The 22,682-nt window shown below is 41.5% G+C and overlaps 1 protein-coding gene across 2 annotated transcripts; it reads right to left on the bottom strand.

The window, feature by feature from the left end:
* Positions 1-252: 252 nt before the first annotated feature.
* Positions 253-21,282, bottom strand: LOC132978860 (TSC22 domain family protein 2-like). 2 transcript variants are annotated; one of them, XM_061044198.1, is made up of 4 exons: positions 18,948-21,282; positions 10,232-10,306; positions 1,088-1,139; positions 253-727 (listed from the first exon to the last, which is right to left on the bottom strand). In XM_061044198.1, the coding sequence occupies exons 1-4, from the start codon at positions 20,711-20,713 to the stop codon at positions 353-355; spliced, it is 2,268 nt and encodes a 755-aa protein (XP_060900181.1). In that variant the 5' UTR covers positions 20,714-21,282; the 3' UTR covers positions 253-352. The 2 variants fall into 2 exon arrangements, with proteins under 2 accessions (XP_060900181.1, XP_060900182.1); XM_061044199.1 differs by lacking the exon at positions 10,232-10,306 and having other exon boundaries at positions 18,948-21,280.
* Between the last annotated feature and the right edge of the window lie 1,400 nt (positions 21,283-22,682).

The following is a 22,682-nucleotide window of genomic DNA, read 5'->3' on the forward strand; positions in this document are numbered from 1 at the left end:
TGGGATAACAGCCAAGATGATGGAAACCCCCTGACCCTCCCCTGACACACTCCAGTCTCTACACGTTCCTCCTCTGTCAAAGTCTTTCTCACTTGCTTTCTGATGATTGCATTAACACTGGAAAGGCCCACAGTACAGATGCATACACGCTTACATTTTACAGTCACACCTGCTAACACACCCTGCACACACTCACACCCACTCACACACAAGCTGTACTTTGTGGTCAAGCTGGTGGCTAAGAAGACAAAGAGTTTTTTCTTCTTTTAATTTCACATACACTAATTTGTAATAGGTTGCAGAGAAAATGCTCTTCTTTTTTTCTGCCTTATGAGAGGCAGGCAGATGCACTTCAAGCAGAGGTGACGTTAGGTTGCTGTTGTTGCTGTTGGCCGGGATCAAGCTGAGGCTGAGTCTGGAGCTGCTGGGGTTTGGGGTGGTGCTGGAGCTGGGGGTGGGACTGCTGAGGCAGAGACTGAGGAGGGGGCTGGGCCTGGGCCTGGGCCTGGGGTGGAGGTTGGCTGAGTCCTTGCTGGGGAGGCGTGGTGCTGGAGCTGGCAGCCGACTGGGAGGGCAGCTGAGACAGCTGCTCACTGTTGGCTAGAGATTTCAACACAGCGTTCTCCCGCTCCAGCACAGAGTTCCTCTCGTACAGCTCCTTGATCTGCTCCTTTAACACCTCCACCTCCTCACGCACTGCATACATCAGATGGCTTTTCACCAGGTCCTGCAGGAGAAAAGAGGATGTCATGAAATGTGTCAGTAGGGCAAAGACGTGAAACAAGAGGTTGATTTATCATGTTTATAAAAAGGACATCAGCGCTCAAAGCTACATTTGTATTCAGTAAGTAAATGCAAAGAAAAGAGGAAATATGATGAACAGTATGACACTGGGGTGAAGATCATCTGATGTTATACTTCACAAGGATAAAAAAAAAAAAGATAAAAGGCAACACAAATGTCTTGAATTAGGCACAATAATACTGTGATGTTTATAACATCTGGTCCCTATCTTGCCATGCAACCTTCTTCATACTTTAAAAAAGTAAGACCAAAGTATAGGATAAATAGTAACAATATTACTCACCATTGCCTGCTCTATTTTATTATCAATGGCTGCAACATTGGTTCCCGAGGCTCTGTGAAAAAGAAAACACAGATGTTAGAATCAGTCTCGTAAGGTTTCAGGATCCAAACCTCCCGGGGAGAGTCATTTTTCTTCTCCCCTTTCTTTCTGCTTACTTCACTTTTCTCCAAAGGATGGTAAAAAGGAGGAAATCACTGTTAACAAGCAATGAACAAGAAGAATCTCCATGGAGTTTTATATATAAACCCCCCCCCCCTCAAAGACTTAAGCAGAAGCAGACAAAGTGCACAATTAATCAGCAGCCACCACCACCTCACCAGGTCAACCTGGGATGGACAGATCGTATCAAATGACTTGTCTCAGTCTTGGTTGCAACATGAACATTAAACCTCATATCTAGGTCAGGTCAGCGTGCGTGCGGTACAATTAGTGTGCGCGTAAGAGCAGCTGGGCTGAAGAACAGCAGCTAGGAGTTAGTGCTAAAAGAAGCATAAAGTAAGACTGTTGTTCAGTGTAGGTGCAGGTATGGGTTCAATGTGGCAGCAATTCCAACATGTAAAACATGCATATGAAAGATCTACATTAAAATGCACTCAGACGTGCTGTATAAATGATCGTAAAGTCATAATGACCTGGTTTCTGTCCTCTAAAATTCTACAATATGAGTTTTATTGCAGCTGTTCTTGGCACACAGCAATAGGAACTGAGTGAAATGTTTTTTTTGCCATACATCATTCATTTTAAATTTAGTGATATGCTTTAGATCACATTAATAAAACAGTGTCCATTAAAAAATATGAAGAGATTTATCAAAGAGATCTTGAAATGTTCACACCAAAGAATCAAGGTGACTTGCACAGAGTCTAATGGCTCTAATGTTACGGAAAAGTGTTCAAGCATTATAGAGTAAAGATCACCAATCACCGAAGAACACCACACAAATGATTCAAGAATCAGTGCGCTTCATTTTCGCTTGATCTGTGTTCTCTGCGGGGCAGGCAGTGACACCGGTTCAGCCTGTCGTTACCTGCAGCGGGTCCGGCAGGAGAGCAGCAGCGGCTCGCCGATCGCTTGACGCCGGGTCAGGCCCCCGGGGCAGCATGGTGGTTTGTAGGAAAACGTGCACGGCATGGCGCTAAAGCTACATCGGTGAAAAAGAGGCCACCGGTGCAGACCGCAGGCGGTTCAGTCCGTTAACTGTGACCACATTTGGAATATTGAAACATGAAGCGACGGGCGGCGGAGCCAGAGGGGGTGACAGGGGGGAGGCGGAGGGACGACTGTGCTCCGCCCGTTTCATGGTCCGACTGGTAACATAAGTAACTACAGTGTGGATTTACAGGGTTGAGAACTGAGAACAACTTGTGCCCAGCATTTAGTTCACTTCATTAATCAATCCATTCAGCAATGGACACATCGCGAGTTGTTTGATACCATTTATAAACACACAACATCCGTAAAGTCAAAAAAAAAAAAAAACCCATGAAGCTGAAGAAAGACAAAGGACCCTGAAAAACATGTTTTCAGTTGTGCAGTCTAATGAAAACTATCCGCTAATGACGTCAATCAAAATGCACGAAGTCTGGCTTGGGGCGCAAACAACAAAGCAACCAAAAATAAATATAACCATAATGTGTTCCTTTTTACAATCGACAGTTCACTTAACCTTCAAAGAACGAAGGAGACAGGAATAGTTCTGCAAAGTTCAAATAGGTGTAAGGTCATTGAGTAGAAAGTGTAGCCAGGGAAAAGCTCATTGTATTTAAAGAGAATTGCCTGGAGTGGAGTCCATTAGTCCCATGGAGTGGAAACACTGCTGAAGAAACCGTGTCACATTAAAAAGTCTGTCCACCAGAGGCCACTGATGCTTCTTATTCCAACAGGTTAATGTCTCTAGACAGACGGGTGTATTGGCCTAAAATAATTCATATTGATCTATCTGTTGTTAATAACAGCTTTAAGTTTTTACAGAAAGGCTGCAGGAAAGCAGCACATTGTTATAAAGAGAAGACCAGTGCCACAATGTGGTAGGATGGTACCTGATGGTAGACACCAGGTTGATGGTGGACTCCCCTTGAGGACACAATGTTCTTTTGCTCAACACTATCCAATGTATGTGTGTGAGGCCAGCGGAAGCTCTCAGCAGATCGTTATCAGCGAGTTGGACCAGGACAGGAATGTTCCCCATACCTCTGCAGCTATGAAACATTGTCACTCACATCTCTTGTCCTACAGCACACGCTTTGATCTCTGTCAGATATGACAGCGTCTTACACAAGCTACATGCACATACATCCTACAATGAACAAAGATGACATCTGTCAACTTAGACAAATACAGTGTCAATCAGATTAAACACACAGAAACACCCCTAAAACGTAGAGATAGAAATACAATTATTCTTTTTACAACTCATTTAGCAGACGCTTTTACAACAAACAAGAATTCTAATGTATTCTGTCAAACCACAGTCCTACTTCTTAATCACCCTCATTAACAACATTATGTGACCCCCCCACGACTGTTTACATAACCAGATGTTATGAAGAAATTAAAAAAAAAAAAAACATCAAACCCAGCTTCGATCTCTGACCAAATGTGTTTAATTTAGACAAGGCGTTGCAAAGGCCCTGAGTTTTTTCATTAGGCCTGTGCCAAAAGGAATCTCTCCCTCTATGAAGAGCAGACCCTGATGGACTCTCAGGGCTACACCCTTATTGCTTCATCAGTGGCTTCTGACAGCACAGACAAAAACAAGCTCTACTATCAAGTGGCACTACAACATACTTAGCCTTCTAATCACAACACAATAACAACATCCCAAATACTTCCATACGTGTTTTAAAAAGTGAATTCACATTTTCACACATGCTCATTGGTTTTTGTACTTCAAGATAAATAGAGTGAATCCAGTGTTTCCCCTAGGTTTACAGCTTTGGGGGGTGGGGGGGGGGTGGGGTACTTTTAATGACAGCTGTCCTTTTCTATCAGAAAGGTATCCTAAATGACTTCTTTCCCTCATTGCCGACTCTATCCACTATCATAGCCCTACAATAAAGGCACAAGAAAGCCCAAAAAAATCCATTTTTTTTTAACTTGACCTTCAAGGGGCGGGCTGCCCCCCTAATATAATGATAGGGGAAACACTGGAATCTGTCCAAAATAATAATAATTTTAAAAAAAATAGACAAATTTCAACTTATTTAGTAACTGGAAAGTTAAAACCACCTTTTTTAGACATCCAAGCAAGCATAGAAAATATGATAAGGCTGTAATTTTTTGATAAAATAATTATTAACACACTAAGTAAAAGTGTGGCAAGGATTATCAACAATAAAGACATCACACACAGATGTCGGGAAATTCGGTGAAGACATTTTGGTTTATATGATTCAGCTAATGATAGCTGGAAAGACAAACCAGGACAGAGATGAGACAGATGGGAGAAATTAAAAAGGAGAGCCGAGGTTAAGACGTTGTTAAGGCAGCTGTTGCCGAGACACAAGAGAGTTTCTAGATCTTGACAATAAGCAGACGCTCCCTGGATTTTAACGAAAAACAGACAAAAGTTGCAGTTTGGTGGATTAAAGTCCATTTGGGGAGAAAAACTAGGCCAAAACCCTCTTGTGAAAAGTTAAAATACGCCCAATATGATTTTCAGGAATGCAGTTTGATTTAAACATATAGTTTCAATGAGAAACCAAAACACAAAGATATTGTGTTTGCTACAGCAAAGAATGACTAAATTGTTGAAATTGTTTCAGTCTAATGTCTGCCAGTCAACTGAGCCTTACAGTAAACTGTGTTATGGTCACTAATGGATTAAAACACTTCTTTTAAAGCAGAGAGCATTTTCTCTTGAGATTTTCTCTAGCCGGCTCCACTGGAGGCAACAATGAGCTGGACTGACACTGCTGAGAACTAAAAGAGAAAAACCTCAAAACGCCCACTGTCACACTAAGAATTTGTAACTATAGAGACTGGAAAACATCAACATTGCAATGAAACATCCACAGAGTTTCAGATTGATATTTTCCTTGACTGGAATCAAAATTTGAATGACCTACTGTAATTTTTCTTTCTGGGAAAGACAATTCTGTTAATCCATGATGTTTGGGCGCTTACTCTTTATATCAGCTGTTAGTGTACTTATAAAAGCGAGCAGGAATCACAATCAAGTTAAAACCATTTAAGGACACCATGTGGTGCCTCAAGTAGAACTTCCAAGAACAACTGGAACAGGACCAAGATTTCGTAAGCCAGAACATGAGTGAGTAGTGTTTTTGGGCTCAACAGAGAGTGTGTCTGGTTAAAGCAGCGCTCCTGACACACATGATCTTGTTTAAGCCTCTGGATCTCAGGTCAAAGCCAAGAACTCGTTTGAGCGCCTGACTTCAATACAAAACATGTTTGATACTCAGTTAAGCCTCCTCCTCTGTTTTTCCAGCGTTACAAAGCAAACAGTATATGAGCACTGAGGTCAAGCCCCGAGGCCTGGGCTGAGATCCAACATTATGCTAACGAGGATTTGAATGTACACTGCAATTGATTACGTAACCAGCGCCTTAGTTAACTATGCCTTCTACGTTAACGTGACTGACATCTATAAGCTGCGACTGGTGAAAACACGAGTGCCAATAAAAAGTACATTAGAGGCAGAAAGTTTACTCTCACAGGGAGCGTGAACAAGTTGAGCAGTGAGGGTGAATTACTCATCTACACATTGAATAGTTGTCATTCCTTGCCTTTGGCAGAACTGCCACCTGCCAGCATATTTCAGAAAAGTATGTTTCCTTCAGAACCACAATGAAAACAAAGTTAGGTCTATTTAACTCAACCTGAGGCATGATGGGACAAATTTAGAGCTTAAGAGGGGACACCTGACAGTTTGCCCAAGGAAGCATTAATACCTCTAATTTTCTGCACACATTTAGCTCTTTTGTTGTCTGGACCTTATTTGTCTATTTGAGTATGAGGCTTTGTGATGTAGGCCTGCAGGGTCTGCTGACAGCAGCATCAACACCAGAAGTATACAGACTACAGACCCTGTCTTTTCACACTCCTATCAGATGTGCGTTAATTTAATTATACCCAATGCCTGACAACTGCCACTGTTTACGTTACGTTACATTACACAGCTGTGCATGTGGTGGGGCATCGGCAGTGAGCCAGCAGAGGATAAAGGAGGAAGTGCTAAAGTTACAACTGTGCATGCATCAAAGCTGCTGGCATGGCATGACTTAAATAGAAATGTCCTCTGAGGGTTTACTTCTGAATTTAGGATTGACAGCTAGAGGGATAAAATACAAAATAAAAATGCAGCTTTAAATGTGTAAAATGAAGCACTGGATTAGACAGTGGCTGGAAAAGATAATAATCAAGCTAATAAGAAAATAATTATACATAGTGGTGTTTATTCTGTTCTCAGATACTTAAAGGAAGAATTTGCGACTTTTTGATCCAGTAGATGTCGCCCTTGAGCGCCAGCATGAAACCAAAACAACTTGCGCTGCATTGTTGTGTTAGCATGCTAATGCTAGCGATCTTTATTTTGTTTGCATCTTCACACTGCATGTCAATTTTCATGAAATTACCATGATCTAAAAACACTTATGTGACATTCATTAAACAGTGAGTACAGTATATACGGCTCAGACCGCATCACAGACAGTGGGACTCGGGTGTCACACTCATTGTAGAGATTAGTGACTCAGAGTTATTTTCAGAGGATATACTCGATTTCTGCTACATTTAAGTGTGAAAAATCACATATTCTTCCTTTAAATAAACACAATAACATTTTAAATGTTTAATTATTGTTGTGAAAAAGACATGTACATCTTCCAAAATAAATTCAAAGTTCAACAATCTATAGATCAAATTTTGATCGATTTCTGAGCATAAGAATAAAGATATCAGAGAGGAGAAACACTTAGAAACAAAATAGACAATAGTGCAGCAATGCCAGCAGTGAGACTGTTTTGGCACGCTTGACCTCTAAGCTTCATGCTGACATCTTCATGCTGACATGCCAATAGTTGCAAAGCTAATGTTTGGATTTTAGCTCGCACAATGTCTAGCACTGTTATGTTTTATGGACTGTAGGAAAAAATGTAAACTAAGACTGAGGAGACGTAATGAAAAAAAAAAAAACAGTCAGTGATATCATAACTAAACTCTACTGCCAGGAGCGTCTGCCAAGTGAACAGGGTGCCCACATGGGGGTCTTTTATTTTGACATCTCAGTCTGTTGTAGTGTGTCTGACAAAATGCTACAGTTAGGCTGATGAGCCATGAAATAAATTACAGAAAAAGTTACAAAAGTCAAAGTAAAATATGTAATGAAATTGCAGGGAAGTTGTTATAATACAGCTATGAAATTGTTTGCATAAATAGAGTTACAACACATTATGTTATGGTAGTAAGTTACTTTGGTGAACTGCCCCGTCGTGTCTTAAGTGTCACAAATATTTTTAAGCAGGTATTCACTCACGCAACATCTCCTGTGACTTCATTGGGTTTGTCTAAGACATGACGCCACATAAACCTGAATCATATAAACCCATTATTGTCCAATACCAAAGGCCATTGCCAAGATCTACCAAAAACAGTCTCAAACAAAGCTGTGGTTCTCCTCGCTTCCATGGAAACAAAAGCAGCCCTTGGCAGAACAGTGTACCCACAACAGAGAAAAAAAGAAGTGAAGCATGGGGCTCATTACAGGGCTCGTATTTGTGTCATTAATATACTACTGTTTTTTGTTGAGAGCGGAAATCAGATTATCCTGTGCAAACAGAGGTAGCAAAACAGTGACAGTGAATAGTAATAAACAATAATGGGCCTTCAAGTACTCCCACAACACAAATCATCTCAGTGTCGATTAAGACATGACCTGTTATCCTCTCTAAACAAGGATGGACACTGTGTGTGTGTGTGTGTGTGTGTGTGTGTGTGTGTGTGTGTGTGTGTGTGTGTGTGTGTGTGTGTGTGTGTGTGTGTGTGTGTGTTCAGTCAGTGACTGGTGATGGTGTGTCAGCTGTATATTTCTCTAAAAACAGTTTCATTTCCTGTCACTAAGATATGGTTTCATGTGCTTCCCTTTTTCATTTTTGTAAAACGCATCATAAAAAATGTTGACACACTTAGTCTCTTTGAATTGTCAGGGTAGTTTTCTATGTCATCAGGTCTCTGTATTAAGAGTCGACATTAAATAGTGTCATTTATCAACTTAATAGCTCAGCGATTCATTCAAAATGCCTCCATGAATAAGTTATTTTAGCAAAACATTGACACAGTGGAGACTGTTCCATTGTAGAAACCAGGCCAGTGAGGCTTTGTGACAGATAGCACTGTCCACATACTCCTCAGCTGCTTTCATCCACTTCCAGGATGAAAGGAAAAAAAGTAAACTTGCAATAGTATTGTTTGCATAGCTCTGGCCATTTTCTAGAAAGCATGGACACATTTACAAAAAAAAATCATGTTCTGAGGTCTTGAAATGATAATAGGCGTTTAATATAGAAGACAAAATGCACGGTCAGATGATCAGACCAGCTGAAAACAAATAGTTTTACCAGATCACTTACTGGGAAGTGAAAAATCCACTAAGGCTAAAAAAAACATCCCCATCAGTGCCTGTTCAAAATATTTAAGACTTCCCGTCTACTCTCTGCTACAACTACAACTATACACCTAACATAAACACCTAATGTTTGTCCAACTCCATCCAAAAGCATTGTACATTTCTACCAAACTTTCAAACCAAATGCAAATTAGTGCTATTTGACCATCAACTCTGTTGACTAGAAAATGTAACATCAAGTTGAACAGTTAGCAGCATTAATTCTCCAGCATCATGCCATTACACCACTGCAGAAGAAGTGGGTGCAACATGAAAGGGTTAGGGTTAATAAACCCTGTTTTAATAAACATGATCAAATTGAGAGACAGTTCCCTCGGATCTCCTGAGTTCCGATGTTTTTATTTATACGCATATTAATTCTCTTCAGTGGAATTCACAAGACGTTCAAGTCACATGTATAGCCGTTTTCACATATGCATTCCGGATAATATCTAGATATTTACAGGAGGACTTCTCCGGAGATTCTCCCGAACTAGCCGTTCACATATGCTCCTCACAGCGGGGGACTTTCCCTGTCAGAGGGGAGGGCGCGCGGGGGATTTCCCGACGTAAGATGTGACGTAAATAAACAACGCGGAAGTAGCAACAGAGTCAGCTACACGACGTTATAATGAGAATATGTGCCTTTATATCAATGCTATGTGTAATCCAATGGAATGACAACATCCACAAAAGAGAGGAGAACAACATACTGACGAACAGAAAACATAATGCAGCCGTTTAATTACGTGCACGGAGATCGTAGTGGTCGCGGGCAGACATTTTAGCCGGTCACTACTCCGGGTAATATCGGAGTAAAAAATGTGGCTGTTGCGTTCACACATACAGCTCCTCCTGGAAATCTCCGGAGTTTTTCAGGAGATTTCCGTATGTGTGAAAAGGGTTTATGTTACATCATTATTTGTTAACTGTTTTAATTTTACTTTGTTGAACTTCGTTTTGAAATTGACCAACTTTAATCCCACGATCAAAACAAAAATAGCTTTTGCTAAATATTAAGACTTTAATTGGATTTTCAGTTTCCACTTGAGGTGTTTGTATGGACTGCTGAAACATTTGCACAGAACAGGCTGATGTTAATCCATTTGTCTAAGTAGCCCAGATCTTCCAATATATTGGCCTTTAGCAGTTTATCTTTGTCGCATGTCTTCATATAAATATCTGTGTGCGTGTGTGTATAACTGACGACCTCCACAATGTAGCTGTTCCATTAGATGACAGTCAAGATGCCAAAGCTTATAAAAGTAACACCGCAATTCAACCCAAGTCTTCAAGAGACACAGACAGTAAATGCTGTTTTAAGAGAGCATGTTAAGGAAAGGGCCTGGTGCAAAAGCAGTGAGAAGTTTAAGAGAAAGACACAATCCTGCACTTGGTGCTGAGCTTTGTTTCCAAACTCAATCCATGCACGTGGAGAAAGCAAAGCTTGCAGCTACTCAACACTGCACACATGTTGTTACACTCTGCAGGCCTGTCCAGTTCAATCCTTTAACGTACTGTACCTATCACTGTGGGCCTTTGAGTCCCTTAATCTGCTGCCAGACTGGAAGACCTGGTAGAAAGCCTTGGAGGGGTTCCTGCGGTAACCACATTGAGGAAGAAAGTCAGAAAAGACAGAAAGATTGAGGAGATGAAACAGTTAAAGCAGACCAGAGTTTGATTCCTAAAAATATTTTCTTACGCAATTCAATTTCCCCTCACAAAACCTCTTTGCTCAGATTGTGCCGTAAACCTGGCAGTAGAGAGGACAGTAAGATTTCCATGAAACATATAAGGCATACAGGCAGAGTAAAACAGAGCAGGAGAGAGGGAGTCTCGACCTCAGCAAAGGAATTTATGTTTAAAGGTGGGGACAACCTCATAAAGTGTAAGGGCCTCCCTCAGGCCATTCACCTACAGTGCGCCGGCCATTCCTCATGCTCGGTTTGTCTTCGCTTAAAACCAAACACACAGGGTGAAAAAGGCAACTTAACATCTGCTTTTTAACTGAGAAAGTGAAATATGTTTTTGTTATGGATGTGTTATTGGTTAATTCATAGAGTTAAAGCTGAAACCCTTTCACTTTTTCTGGATCAAATACTTTCATGTTATGGAATGTAGCTTTTAAAATCACCTCCTAGGTTCCTGGTGATTAACAACAAGTACACTCTGTTCTGTGCCAAGGGATGTATATTCGGGGAAGGGGAAAGGAAATCCCCACACTGACCCCTGCACACATACAAAAACGCTCATTTAATCTACTCCAGGCTCGTGCCTTTCAAAACTAACTTCACTCCCACATTCATACAAATGTAAACGCACACGGACATGACTACACACACACACACACACACACAGACACACCAACACAGGGGAATGAGGAGTTGATTTACAGCATGTGTGAATATTATAGCAGCCAAGGCTCTTTTCCTAGAAATCTCTGGCACAAACCCGCCTTGTCACATTACCTCACGGCTAAACACTCTCACAAACCTCCCCCTATGCCTCTGCTTAATTTTACTTTTGCGGGATATGGCGCAAGAAAAGCCTCCACATGCGCACACGTGTGGCAAGCACACATCCCCACAGAAAACATCTCTTTTTTTCCTTTTAGCATGGCTAAAGCTCAGCGCTGTGTACGAGCCAGCTATGGTCTGTAATCATGGAGGTCAGATGACTTGGAGTCCAGCGACCTCTTCATGAATGAGGTAAGAACGGGAGATGTCATCATTCACTGTTTTCAAGTAGCACACACTTGCCTCTCAAAGGCTCTCTTTGTAGCTCTAAATTGTAACATGTCAATATCCATTTATGAAAGCCTGTCTTTGTAAACCAGCTTGCTGATGTGTTGAGCAGCAGTGAAAGTGCTATCTCTCCCATAAAACCAGAGTATTAAGAGAAGATATGTATGCACAGGGCAAAATCCCCTTCTGTACCCCTCGAAGCGCTAACCCAAAACACAGTTGCAAACGATCAGGCTTTGCCCCACACTACCCCTAAGCAAAAGATTTGACCTGGCAGCAAATGAAAATAACCTTTTGGAGCATTCTTGCTGGCTGATGTCACATATCTAGCTGGAGCATGACACATGGTTTTTCCTTCAGCGAGCCTGTGCTGCAAACCAGAAGCCGCGTCAAAGGTTTAGTTTCACAGTGCTGAACCTCTTAATAACCCTGCTAACTCACTGAGCACGAGAAAACCCTCAATAGCCTTAAGTGACCAGACAGAATTGGGAGTGAAAGTGCAAGAAGAGGTAAAAAAAAAAAGGAAAGTACAAACAGATTTGACTCTTTTTGGTGTTTACAGCAGAGATTTGAAACTCATCTGCTGGTTAGGGCTATGCATCCTGTGTTTCTAGGGTCAGAGGAGTAGTTAGCTGGGAGCTAACAAAGCCATTTCCAGGCATCTCAGTTTAACAAAGCTTTATTCAGGCTTTAATGTGGGGATCTGAGGTAAAACTGAAGAAGTATATAGACAGGTAGGGTAATTAGTAGACAGGGGTACAAAGACAGGAGAAAGAATGTGTTGAAAGCTCTGTGTTGGTGCTCACAAGGCTTCAGGTTCTCTACACCATCCATCATCTGCCTCAGAGCAGAAGTAGGTCAAAACTATTTAAATTTCAGCTGCCCTATGGGAGTTTCTTTCAGTGGAGAGATGAGGCACAGAGGAGCCAGAGCCACTACATGATTACAGAATGGCCAACTGAGGAGATTAACATCCCACCAGCATAGGTTAATGCCAGGACACTCAAAACGCTCCTTGGCAGGAACCTAAAGGTAGTTCAACTTTCTGATCCTAGATCATAGTATTCCAAAGAGGTTCCTTCCTCCTTGGTACTTCCATGAATTATAAAAGCACAAAATGGTCAAACAGAAGCGTCTTTAATATGAGCAGGATTACATTCAGGCTACAAGTGAACACTGTTTTTAGTATCAAAATATCAAGAAGCAGGGACAGAGAGCATTAGTCATGCAGCCAACCTCTGTTAACCGGAAAACTAGCAACTAAATTAGTAAGAGAAACTGGTCAAACGTCACAGCAAGTGACAGCAAAATGTACTGAAATGTAAGTTATTTGCAAATGTGTTTATAGCCACAGTTTGTTAAATGGGACCCCACCCACAATGTTTCACACAAAGGTTATTTTGTAAGAGTATTCCTTTCGACTCCCAACTGCATTTAATTAAAAAGAAAAAATACAAGATACTTGTGTCCTAGTAGTTACTACTGTAGTTGTTAATAGACTTTTATATGTCATGTAAAAGTACTGACTGAAATAAAAAATGCAACTCCTTGTTACTTTGGAAAAAGACATCAGGCTTTTTTTTTTGCATCTCATCCCTGTGCTTACTGGCACTACATGACCCCTTTGCCTCATTGGTTCAAACAGTACAGCTGTGACTTTCTCCATGTTTGTTGTGAAGTAAAACTTGTTGTTTTTTTAAATGATGAATACATTTTCTGACCAGCTAGTAAAAAGTGGAGGCTTGGTAATGATTCAAATCACTTGAATACCACTTCCCAAAAACAAGACAAAAAGCATTTTCTCAGCTAAGCTTATCTGCAGCACTGTGCGGCACATCCACACTAAAACAACCACTATAAACTCTACAATGAGCTAGTGATGTTTTCCTGCCTGTCAGAACAATGGAGGGCCTCCATACCTGGGGTGGAGGTGATGACTGAATGAGGCCTACAGACATGTAGGCCTAGTACAGTCAGTCCAACCAGAACAATACATCTTTCTGTTTGTAAAAAGCGCAGAGGCTGAGAGGAGGCTGGGGTCATTCAGCTGAAACGACTTGGCGAGTGTTTGGTTTTAATATGCTTTTTTTTTTTTAAGTTCCTTATCTTCAACAAACACAAACAATACATTATTCTATATGATGACAAACACAATATTAGATTGCCACTCATTGCCACTTATGGGCCCCCATACCTGTGTTGTGGTGACTGTGTCTGAAAAGACTCTGTCCTTTGCCTGAATTTTCATGTTCATGTTCATGTAGTATATTGATTGACTGGTTTAACTTAGCCTTGTAAGCATGTCATGATTATCATGACAAGATAACAAACCACAGCTCAATAAGCACGGAGTAAACATTCTATGAAAGTTAGTGACAAATGACTAAAAAGCAGACAGCAGAAACAACAAATCTGTGGCTTTGCCACTTTGTATTTAGATCATTCAAACTTAATGTAATAAATCAATTGTGTTCAGTTAAGTTAAAACTCCTTAAAAGTGGTTTTAGTTTAATTCATGGTAATTAAAGAGGCTGCCGTTTATGAAGCCTTGGACAAATTACACCAAACCAAACACTTCATTAGAGCCTGAGTGATGTATTACAATCATTATTAATGCATGTTTTCATATAGATGCCAATATCAAAACTTTAGTAGATAATACATTTAAAAAGCTTGGTGAAACCTAAAAATGTTATCATGACTTACTTTGTTCAACTTGAGTGTCAGCACTGACTGAAAAACATGTAGTGGTGATCTGTACTGGGATTGGTTCACAATAATGAATCAGTCCTATAAAGGTGCAGTCTGCAGATCATTTTAACTAAAAAAAAGTCTACAAAAAAAGTTGCTATATTGGCTGCTTATCTGTAATTAACTTTTTCTTTTGATTAAATAAAAAAAATATATGTCTGTCTTTTTTCATCCTTTCCTTCTGGACTTCTCGTGAAAAAGCTCAATCAGTGGCGTTACAATGTTTAAAAGACACAAACATAGGCACCTCCCTGTTACTTCCGAGACGGACATCTTTAAAATAAAAAAATCTGTCTACAACACTCGTCAGCACTGCATGACTTCTTTGCAACATTTGTTCAAACATTCAATTTCGGCAGTAGCTAAAAGCTTTTACTTAATTTTTACTTTTTGCGTGTGTAGTTTTGTATTCTTTTGGTATTACCATTAAAAGAACTACATAGTTGGGCTCAACACTACTTGCTTAATTTAGATATCATTTATTGCAGTGCTGCATTATTATTTTTTGTGTGCATATAGACTTGCATCTGAGTGTGCAGTAATGAGTAATAGAATTGCTTTTTTACGGATACTCGAGGTGCTGCTGTTCAGCTCTTTGCAGCTGGGTAAAAATGTGCATGGCAAATGTCATATGATATGACCAGAGAGCCCCAGTGCGGAAGCTGGTAGAGAGCTCAGGAATATTAAATGAATAGAAGGTGGAGAGCGGTGTGAGGGACTCTGGTTGAAAACAGGATACAACAGTAAAGCAGAGGTCACAAAGGGGAGGGAAAGACCCTGTGGAACATGTTGTCTCTGTGTCACTATCTCACACATGCACCCACCTCTTCCACAGTGACTACAAATGAATATGCTGGCATCTGTATGGTGAGTTGCTCTGAATATAATGGCTCTATTCCTCATTGAGCCGAGCAGCCCCCACCCCCAACTTGGATACTTGTGCAACCCATCCACTTTCAAAAACACACCCCTTATCCACCCACATGGACACAGGCGCTTGATTCACAGTGGCAGTAACGCTGGCCAGGACTCCCCTCCCCTCTCTTACCTCCTAAGGAGTCTGATTTTACATAAGCTCTCAGTATGAGGACAATAAACCATACCTCTTCAGCAGAGTTCAATTACACACTCATAATTAATAATGTATGTTGCCTTTGCAACACACACACTACAGATTCCATACATTTATATAAATGTTTCTGTTTTGAGAGAGAGAACTCTGTGAGTGCAACTAAGACATTACTACAATCAAGCGATGTCATTTAACGGCTTCAGTTGTTGAAGCCACCTGGGAAACATTAAGTTGAGCGAGTATGAGAACAACATATTTAACCTCAGAGTCTGTATCTCTACTGTTCTGCTTTAATTACTTTCAGGGAAAACTACAGGGTGGAGGAGGACAGGGACAAACATTAAGGCTTTCCAAATGGACACGAGAGTTTTTTCAGGTTGTGCAAGCTGTGTCAAAACATTGTGTGGTTGTTTGTAAGTATAATATCTTTATATGCAATACGGAATATAGATAAAACTACTGAAGAATCCAATTTGAGAATAAATTGTGAGTATTTTTGTTCTGTGGTACATGGGGAAATAAAACAAAATAAACAGTGTAGTGGAAATGCAGATATTTAGCAACATAAAAAAAGCCAGGATAAGGAGGGAGGGGTGTATCGACTCGAGCATAGCCAAAATGCCTTGCTGAAGTGAGGCACAACAAGTTTCACTCTGCTGCAGCTTCCTCCACCTCTTCTGAGCATACCACAGTTTCTGCTGCACAGGAATGTCATTCAGCTCTTCATCTGTACATGAACAACTGTCATGCTTCATCTGTCACTCAAGCTGCGGGGCAGCAGCAGGTACAGAATAGGGGCTGCACCGATGCTGCACTCGTGGTAAACACTTTGATTCAAACCTGACTTGTTGAGCCTACCCACAGCACTTACAGGAGAAGTGTGCAAAACTACTACCCATTGAGTTGAGTGTGTAACCACCACATCCAAAGGCACTTCACAGAATACCTAGTTGTATTGCAAAAGAAAAAGGCCACTACGTGACACAGAGCACAGTTGGTCGACACACCCCACTTTCAGGTCTCTTATCGGCAGAATGGGGGCACAGTGGAAAGACTACTGCTCAATGTCTGATAGGGCTCAGCTGTCGTAAGATACCCCTGCTCTTATCAGCCTGTGAGCTGGGCCCTCTCACAAGTAAAACCTATACACTGCCTTGAGCAAGTTGCATTGTCTCACACCTGAACAATGTTTTAAAGGGAAAATTTGTTTCAAAAGTGTATTATAATAAAAATGAAATTTATTGAGATGCTGAGGATTAAAAAAATGTATTGAAACATGTGTTGTAACTTTTTGGAAATACTGCCTACTTAATCATTTTGGCACTTTTTATAGGAATCAAATAACTCTACCACAATCTCACCCATGTGACCAAAGATACTGCAAAAGGTAAAGGGTTGACATTTGCCACTGCTGTAATAAAACAAAACATTATTTTACTTGTGGTTTGACCTGCTTATCAGCATGATCATTATTAGGAGTTGCAGCAATGGTTGTGAGACAAAGTTAACTTTAATAAGATATGACAATATTCTCTGACCACCACATCCATGGATATATGCCACCTGTCAGCATGTCTTTTAGAATGATGTCATTTTGCTAAAATGTAAACAATGCAGGCCAAAGAATAAGGGCTAACAGCGAAACTAACAGAATAAACTGTATATACTGCCTGTTTAAGTCTTCTGCAGAATTGTGCACACTTAAGCTCTACACTTTGAAGCATTTATTTATCAACTACAAGAAAGGCAAAGAATATTAATAAATATAATCCATCATTATTAACTTTTCCGAGTAGCACTTTTGATATAAAAGGGGGCAATTGTCTCAATTTTGACTGAAAGGAGTTGGAATTTGAGAATTGCCTGTTCTTAGGTTGGTCATGCATGTACAAGCATCAGCCGTATGTCCTCAAACCACTGACACATCACATTAGGTGCGTGTAAAGCAACTTCAATATATTTAGTCTGTTTAATGACACAGGAAAGAAAAGAATAACGCTGTGATGACAAACTGAGCGGCTTCCCTGTAGTGAAAAACATGTATAAAAAAGGTTTGAGAGTATATCTGTAATGCTGTAAATGGAAACCACTGAGAGACTTCAGACACTGCATCATTTCCGCTTCTGTATAACGTGTACTAAAGGTGAAACAAATCACTAAAACTAAGGCACAGAGAGGAAGATCACTTTTTGGAGGAAACATATGCCATGGCATAGCAACTCATAAAATAATTTTTTTTCTTCTGCAGAGCCACATAGTCATGTTCTATTTTTAATAGACTAAATGAAAAATGTTTCTATACTTACCTAAGTCTTTACAAAGAATGATCCCCTACTCGTTTGTTAAAACTCCAGCATGAAATCTACTGTCGTTCATATCTATCTGTTGGATTCTTTCTTTGCAATCAATAGGTTCATTTAATAAAAGGATATCTAAAAGGCGGTTCATCTGTAAACACATTCCTAACAGAAGCTTGAAGGTGCTCTTAGTGGAAATCATTCATCATAAATGTGGCAACATGAAAATCAAACACTTTTAACTTTGTTTTCTTCCCTAGAGCAGGAACTAACTTATTAAAAAGGTCAGACATGCAGCATGCTGGCCAGGACTAACCTAAGGCAAACAGATAGAAGCTAACTCTGTGCACACACAGTAGCAACACTTCTTTTGATGTTTGCAGCCAAGGCCATCACCTCAGACACTGTCATGCTGAACAAGGCCGCCACACACAGACAGCTCAAAAACACACCCTTACACACACACACACACACAGAATGACAGTATTACAGGTGTTGTGTGTGTGTGTGTGTGTGTGTGTGTGTGTTAAACAAGTTGTTGCCCGTGCAGTGGAGGGTCGGGTGTTCTCTTGGACTGTGCTACACTCAGCTTGCTTCTTTAGACTCTAATGAGAAACAACAAACATTAAATTTCCTTCCTGTGTGCCACATAACTCTTCCTTCTACACAGCCCCCTCCTTGCCATACATCCCTGAAAATGAAGGCTATTTGTTCATCATACTCACTGCTTTGGCTGGGGCTTTTAACCTTGCTGTGGTCACAGAAAGTGACCAAACATCCCAGCTGCAACACACTTCTCCCCTGAAAGAGGCACATTTGGGCTTGCATTGTCTGTATGTGAGTGTAGTCCAGGGCGGGGAAATTAATTGCGTTTCAATTACAATTTTGGCTTACCAGTATCATGAAAACAAGATAATCAAGATTAAACGATTACTTTGCTGCATGCTGTGTTTCACTCTTTTTGAAAATAGGTTTTGTTATGTATGATAAATGTTTCAAAGTGTTTTTGTTATGTTTTGGCCACAAGAGTAAATCACCACTAACTCAAAAACATAGTTAATTATTCATAAATATTATATATCATAATTTTTATATATATATATATTTTTACCTATTTATTTTCATTTAATTATTGTTTTTCAAAATGTTCCCAATGTTAATGTGTTAAGAGTGTTTACGTTTGATAAATGCAGATGTTGTAAAATCAATGAGTAATCGTGTTTAATGATCGTGCTTTCAATATCAATCACAATAATTGTGATTATTAATTGTTTCTTTCTATAATCGAACAGCCCTACTGTGTATTATGAATCATGTTGCAGAGACATGGTGATAGTTTTCTAACTCATCAAAATGAAGATCTATAGACTGTTACCTGTCCATCTCCCCGTCGACAGGTATGTGAATTCCAAACAGGCTGTTGACAGTCGGCGTGGCAAGCTGCAGGCTCTCAGGCATGAAGGGCTTCAACACTTCCTTCCCAGAGATGATAGGAGACTGTGCATTGAGGAGACCCTCTGATTTCCCTACACCACCCTCTGCAAGTCCAAACCCAGCTCCTGGGAGGCCCTGGGCCCCCAAACCCACTGAAGTCTTGCTTAGGGGAATCTGACCTGGAGGCAAACTGGAGGTTATCACATTTGGCATGGCTGCACTGGAGGCACTGGGCACTGCAGCGGGCACCGTGGTGGGCACACTGGAGCTTGCTGCGATGGCAGGCACATTTTGTACACCAGAGGATGTAGATTGGAGGTTGAGAGGTTGAGGCTGTCCAGCTGTTGCGTATGAGGATCCACCGACCAGTATAGAGCCTCCAACAGCTCCCATTCCTCCAGTCTGCTGCAAGAGGCCCAGAGCTGACTGTCCTGAAGGTACAGATCCACCTCCTGCAACTTCTCCAACCTGACTTGGCACAGATGCCCCCCCAGAGGCTCGAGGCATGACCAAAGAAGGCCCTGCAGACAGGCTTGACACTGGGATGGAGTGCCCAGCACCAAGAACTTGCTGCTGCTGCTGTTGATAGTACTCTGTCTGGTTCTGTAGAAGTCCAGACATCTGGTTGCTCAGGTGGTGTCCCAGAGGAAGCTGCTGCTGCTGCTGCTGCTGCTTAGGAGGGTAAGAGATGGGCTGGGCTTGGGGGGGCATGATGGGGGATTTCTGTATGTTGACACCAGGTTGAGGCAAGCCATTTTGACCAACAGGCAACACGCTCTGAAAGGCAGAAGGCTGGACACCTCCAACGGAGGGCTGAGGGCTGGAGAAAGCACTCTGTGAGACCGACCCGCTCACGCCCTGCTGCCGGGCGCTGTAGTTGTGATGGTGGAGCTGCTGCTGTGATAATGTATCAACTGACTGCATGCGGGATGATGAAAGAGAAGCATCCGCCGCCGACCCCAATCCCTGACCAGAGAGTGTTGCCGGGGCAACCACAGATCCTCCTGTAAGCCCGAGCCCACTGTCCCTGTCTGCCACAGGGTCTGGTGCTGTATTGGCATGCCTAATGCTATCAGCAGTCCTACTGGCAGCAGCGCTCTCCGAGTCCTTCTCATAAAACTCTGTACACGTCCACCTGCCTCTTCTGAAGGGTTCTCCAGTACCATGATCAAGTTTGATGACCCTGAATCGAGAAGTACAACTCACCGTGGAGGTGGCAGGAGGAGCTGCACTGCTGATCACTGCAGCAGGTTGGGAAGTGCTTACTGACACACCAGCTGGAGCAGACTGTTGCTGCACGGCTCCAGACTGAGTGGAGAGGGGTAAACCACTTGAAACGCCGATCCCCAGCGGCTGCTGACTGACTTGAGCTGAGCCAGACACTCCCACTTTTCGAAACTCCCCGATGGGATTACTGGACAGCGCGGGCAGCTGACCGGGTTGAGGTATGTGTGATGAGGCCATGACACTGGTCGCCTCCGGCTCTCCGACATTATTCAGGGCTTCTTCGGATGAACTTCTGTCACACGCGGGCTCGTACTCGGCACGAGACATGTCGTATATTTCCGAGGACACATCTTCAGTCCGGGACTCGTCCGGGTCTTCCAGACTCTCCGTGTCGTCCGTGGCACCTATAGCCTCAACCTGGGCCTGTGTCACACTGGTGATCTGGAAACAGCTCTTTTTCTTAGCCGGCATTTTCGACATGTTGACAGTCGGCTATATGTATCCTCCGTCAGAAAGAGACGCAGCTTCTCACAGCTCAGATCATGTTAAACAGCAAGATTTGCCAAGCTAACTGTTATCAAGATGAATCTACGCCATCCCTCTTCCTCTCTCTGTCTCCTGTTGCGTGTCATGAGCTCATAACGCAACGCCACACTTGGTTTTGTCCAGCAATGCGGCTGCAGACGACGATACCTGCAGTGTGTACTTTCAAGCTTCGGGACAGTCCGAACCGGCCTGCTCGTCTCCCGGGTTAGGGTTAGGGTTAGTCGCGGAGCTACTTCAGGCTGAGGAGGGCCCACAGCCCTCCACTCACCGAGCTAGCTAGCAAGTCAAGCCAACTGGCTGCTGCACACTCCCCCTACGTCGGAACAAGTATGTGAGACATCTTCCCGAAAGCAGTCCTTTGAAGCCGCTCACTTCACCCGCTCAAAGTCATTCGGTGGCGACCCTCACTCTACAGTCGAGTTAACAAAGCCTCCTAAATTTTCACAGCTTTTGAACAAATTTATCTCCAAACAGCGCCAACAGTTACCTCCCTCTGTCACTCTTGACAAGATGGCTATGTTGTATGCAACCGCGCTGCATCGTGGGTAGGTAACGTGCGCAATGGTGTTTACGTATGAGGCGTCCCATGGTGCGTTCATCACACTGTCGGAATTAGTAGTTTTTCGATAAGCGAACAGACTACAATTGGGAAAGTGAACATTTACCGAGAACATTTGTCTCGAGTATGTTCTTTCCATATTGTCTTTATAGTCTTTTTTGAGTAGTATAGTCTTATTTCTCGCCAAAAGTTCCATGGCATGTCGTCGGGAGACTTTCTGGTAAAAAAAAAAAAAGAAAGAAAAAGAGCCATCAGTGTTGAAACACAAAAATATTCCAAAACAATTATGGAAAACGTATAATCATTAAGTTATTGAACAACATGATGAAATTAAATTACTTTAATCTCACTAGTTTCCAGTATCTTGTAGACTAAAAGATACATCAGATAATCAAAAACTTAAGGCAAGGCCAGTCTTATTTTTATAGGACATTTCAGCAACAATTGCTGCTTACTGACTTATTCAAAACATGTTTTGATAGAAAGTATTTCTTGTTACAGACCTAACTTCTGGGCCCCTATACCTCCCAATAGTAGGCCTAAATGTTGTAATATGAGGTAACATAGCAGAACTCAGTTTAACAAGGTCAGATAATTATGTCCTTGATTGGTCATATTCTCAATCCTTCATACAGATAAAGCGCAAAACAGAAACTGAACAAAGTAACTTTATATTTAAACCATGATGGCATTTCGTTGTATTTAGTACTTGTCGCCTAAATGAATAATTTATGTCCTTTTGTATCATATTTGTATTTGATGTTGAATAGTCATGAATCATTTTAATAGATATTAAAAGCAAAATTGCTGTACATTTAACCTAAGCTCTGTGTTATTTAAATTCTAAATTACAGCAGCTAGCCGAATACTCGCTTTTTGCAAATAGTCAAAGAATTATTTTCTCTGTTAACCTTAAAGATCAGACTTTATTGGAGGTCACCTGAAGGCATCAAGTCTCTCGCCCTCCCTCTCTCTTAGTATGTATGTAAGCTGCAGTGTTACTTTATGCCTGCTTTTATAATCACAGTCCTTTTACAGGAGAACTTCATGTAATGGCTGTACAATAACCTAATAAAAGCAGCTTCCTATCCAGTTATCGTCTTGTTAAGGTTCGTTGTTGTAATTCTCTGTGTACACTTTACCCAACAATGTTTTAATGGAACTGAAACGCACCAAAAAATACTGTAGCCTCTGTTACCCAGGAGGTTTTTGAGTCTGTATTTTACAACCTGCATTCCAGTATGCACATTTGAAGCAACTGTTGCAGCTTTGAGGGAATACGGTTGTCATAACCTGGCTCAAATGTCATGACAAATATGGGTAGGACATATTTAACTGCAAATA

Source organism: Labrus mixtus, chromosome 8 (genome assembly GCF_963584025.1).
Source record: "Labrus mixtus chromosome 8, fLabMix1.1, whole genome shotgun sequence".
NCBI classification, from domain to species: Eukaryota; Metazoa; Chordata; class Actinopteri; order Labriformes; family Labridae; genus Labrus; species Labrus mixtus.

Excerpts from the sequence above, each read along its gene's own strand:
- LOC132978860 (XM_061044198.1), bottom strand. The coding sequence starts at position 20,713 with ATGTCGAAAATGCCGGCTAAGAAAAAGAGCTGTTTCCAGATCACCAGT. Across the intron at positions 10,307-18,947 it reads GTCGACGGGGAGATGGACAG|GAACCCCTCCAAGGCTTTCT; the intron begins GTAACAGTCTAT and ends TGGTTACCGCAG. Across the intron at positions 728-1,087 it reads ATAAAATAGAGCAGGCAATG|GACCTGGTGAAAAGCCATCT; the intron begins GTGAGTAATATT and ends TTTCTCCTGCAG.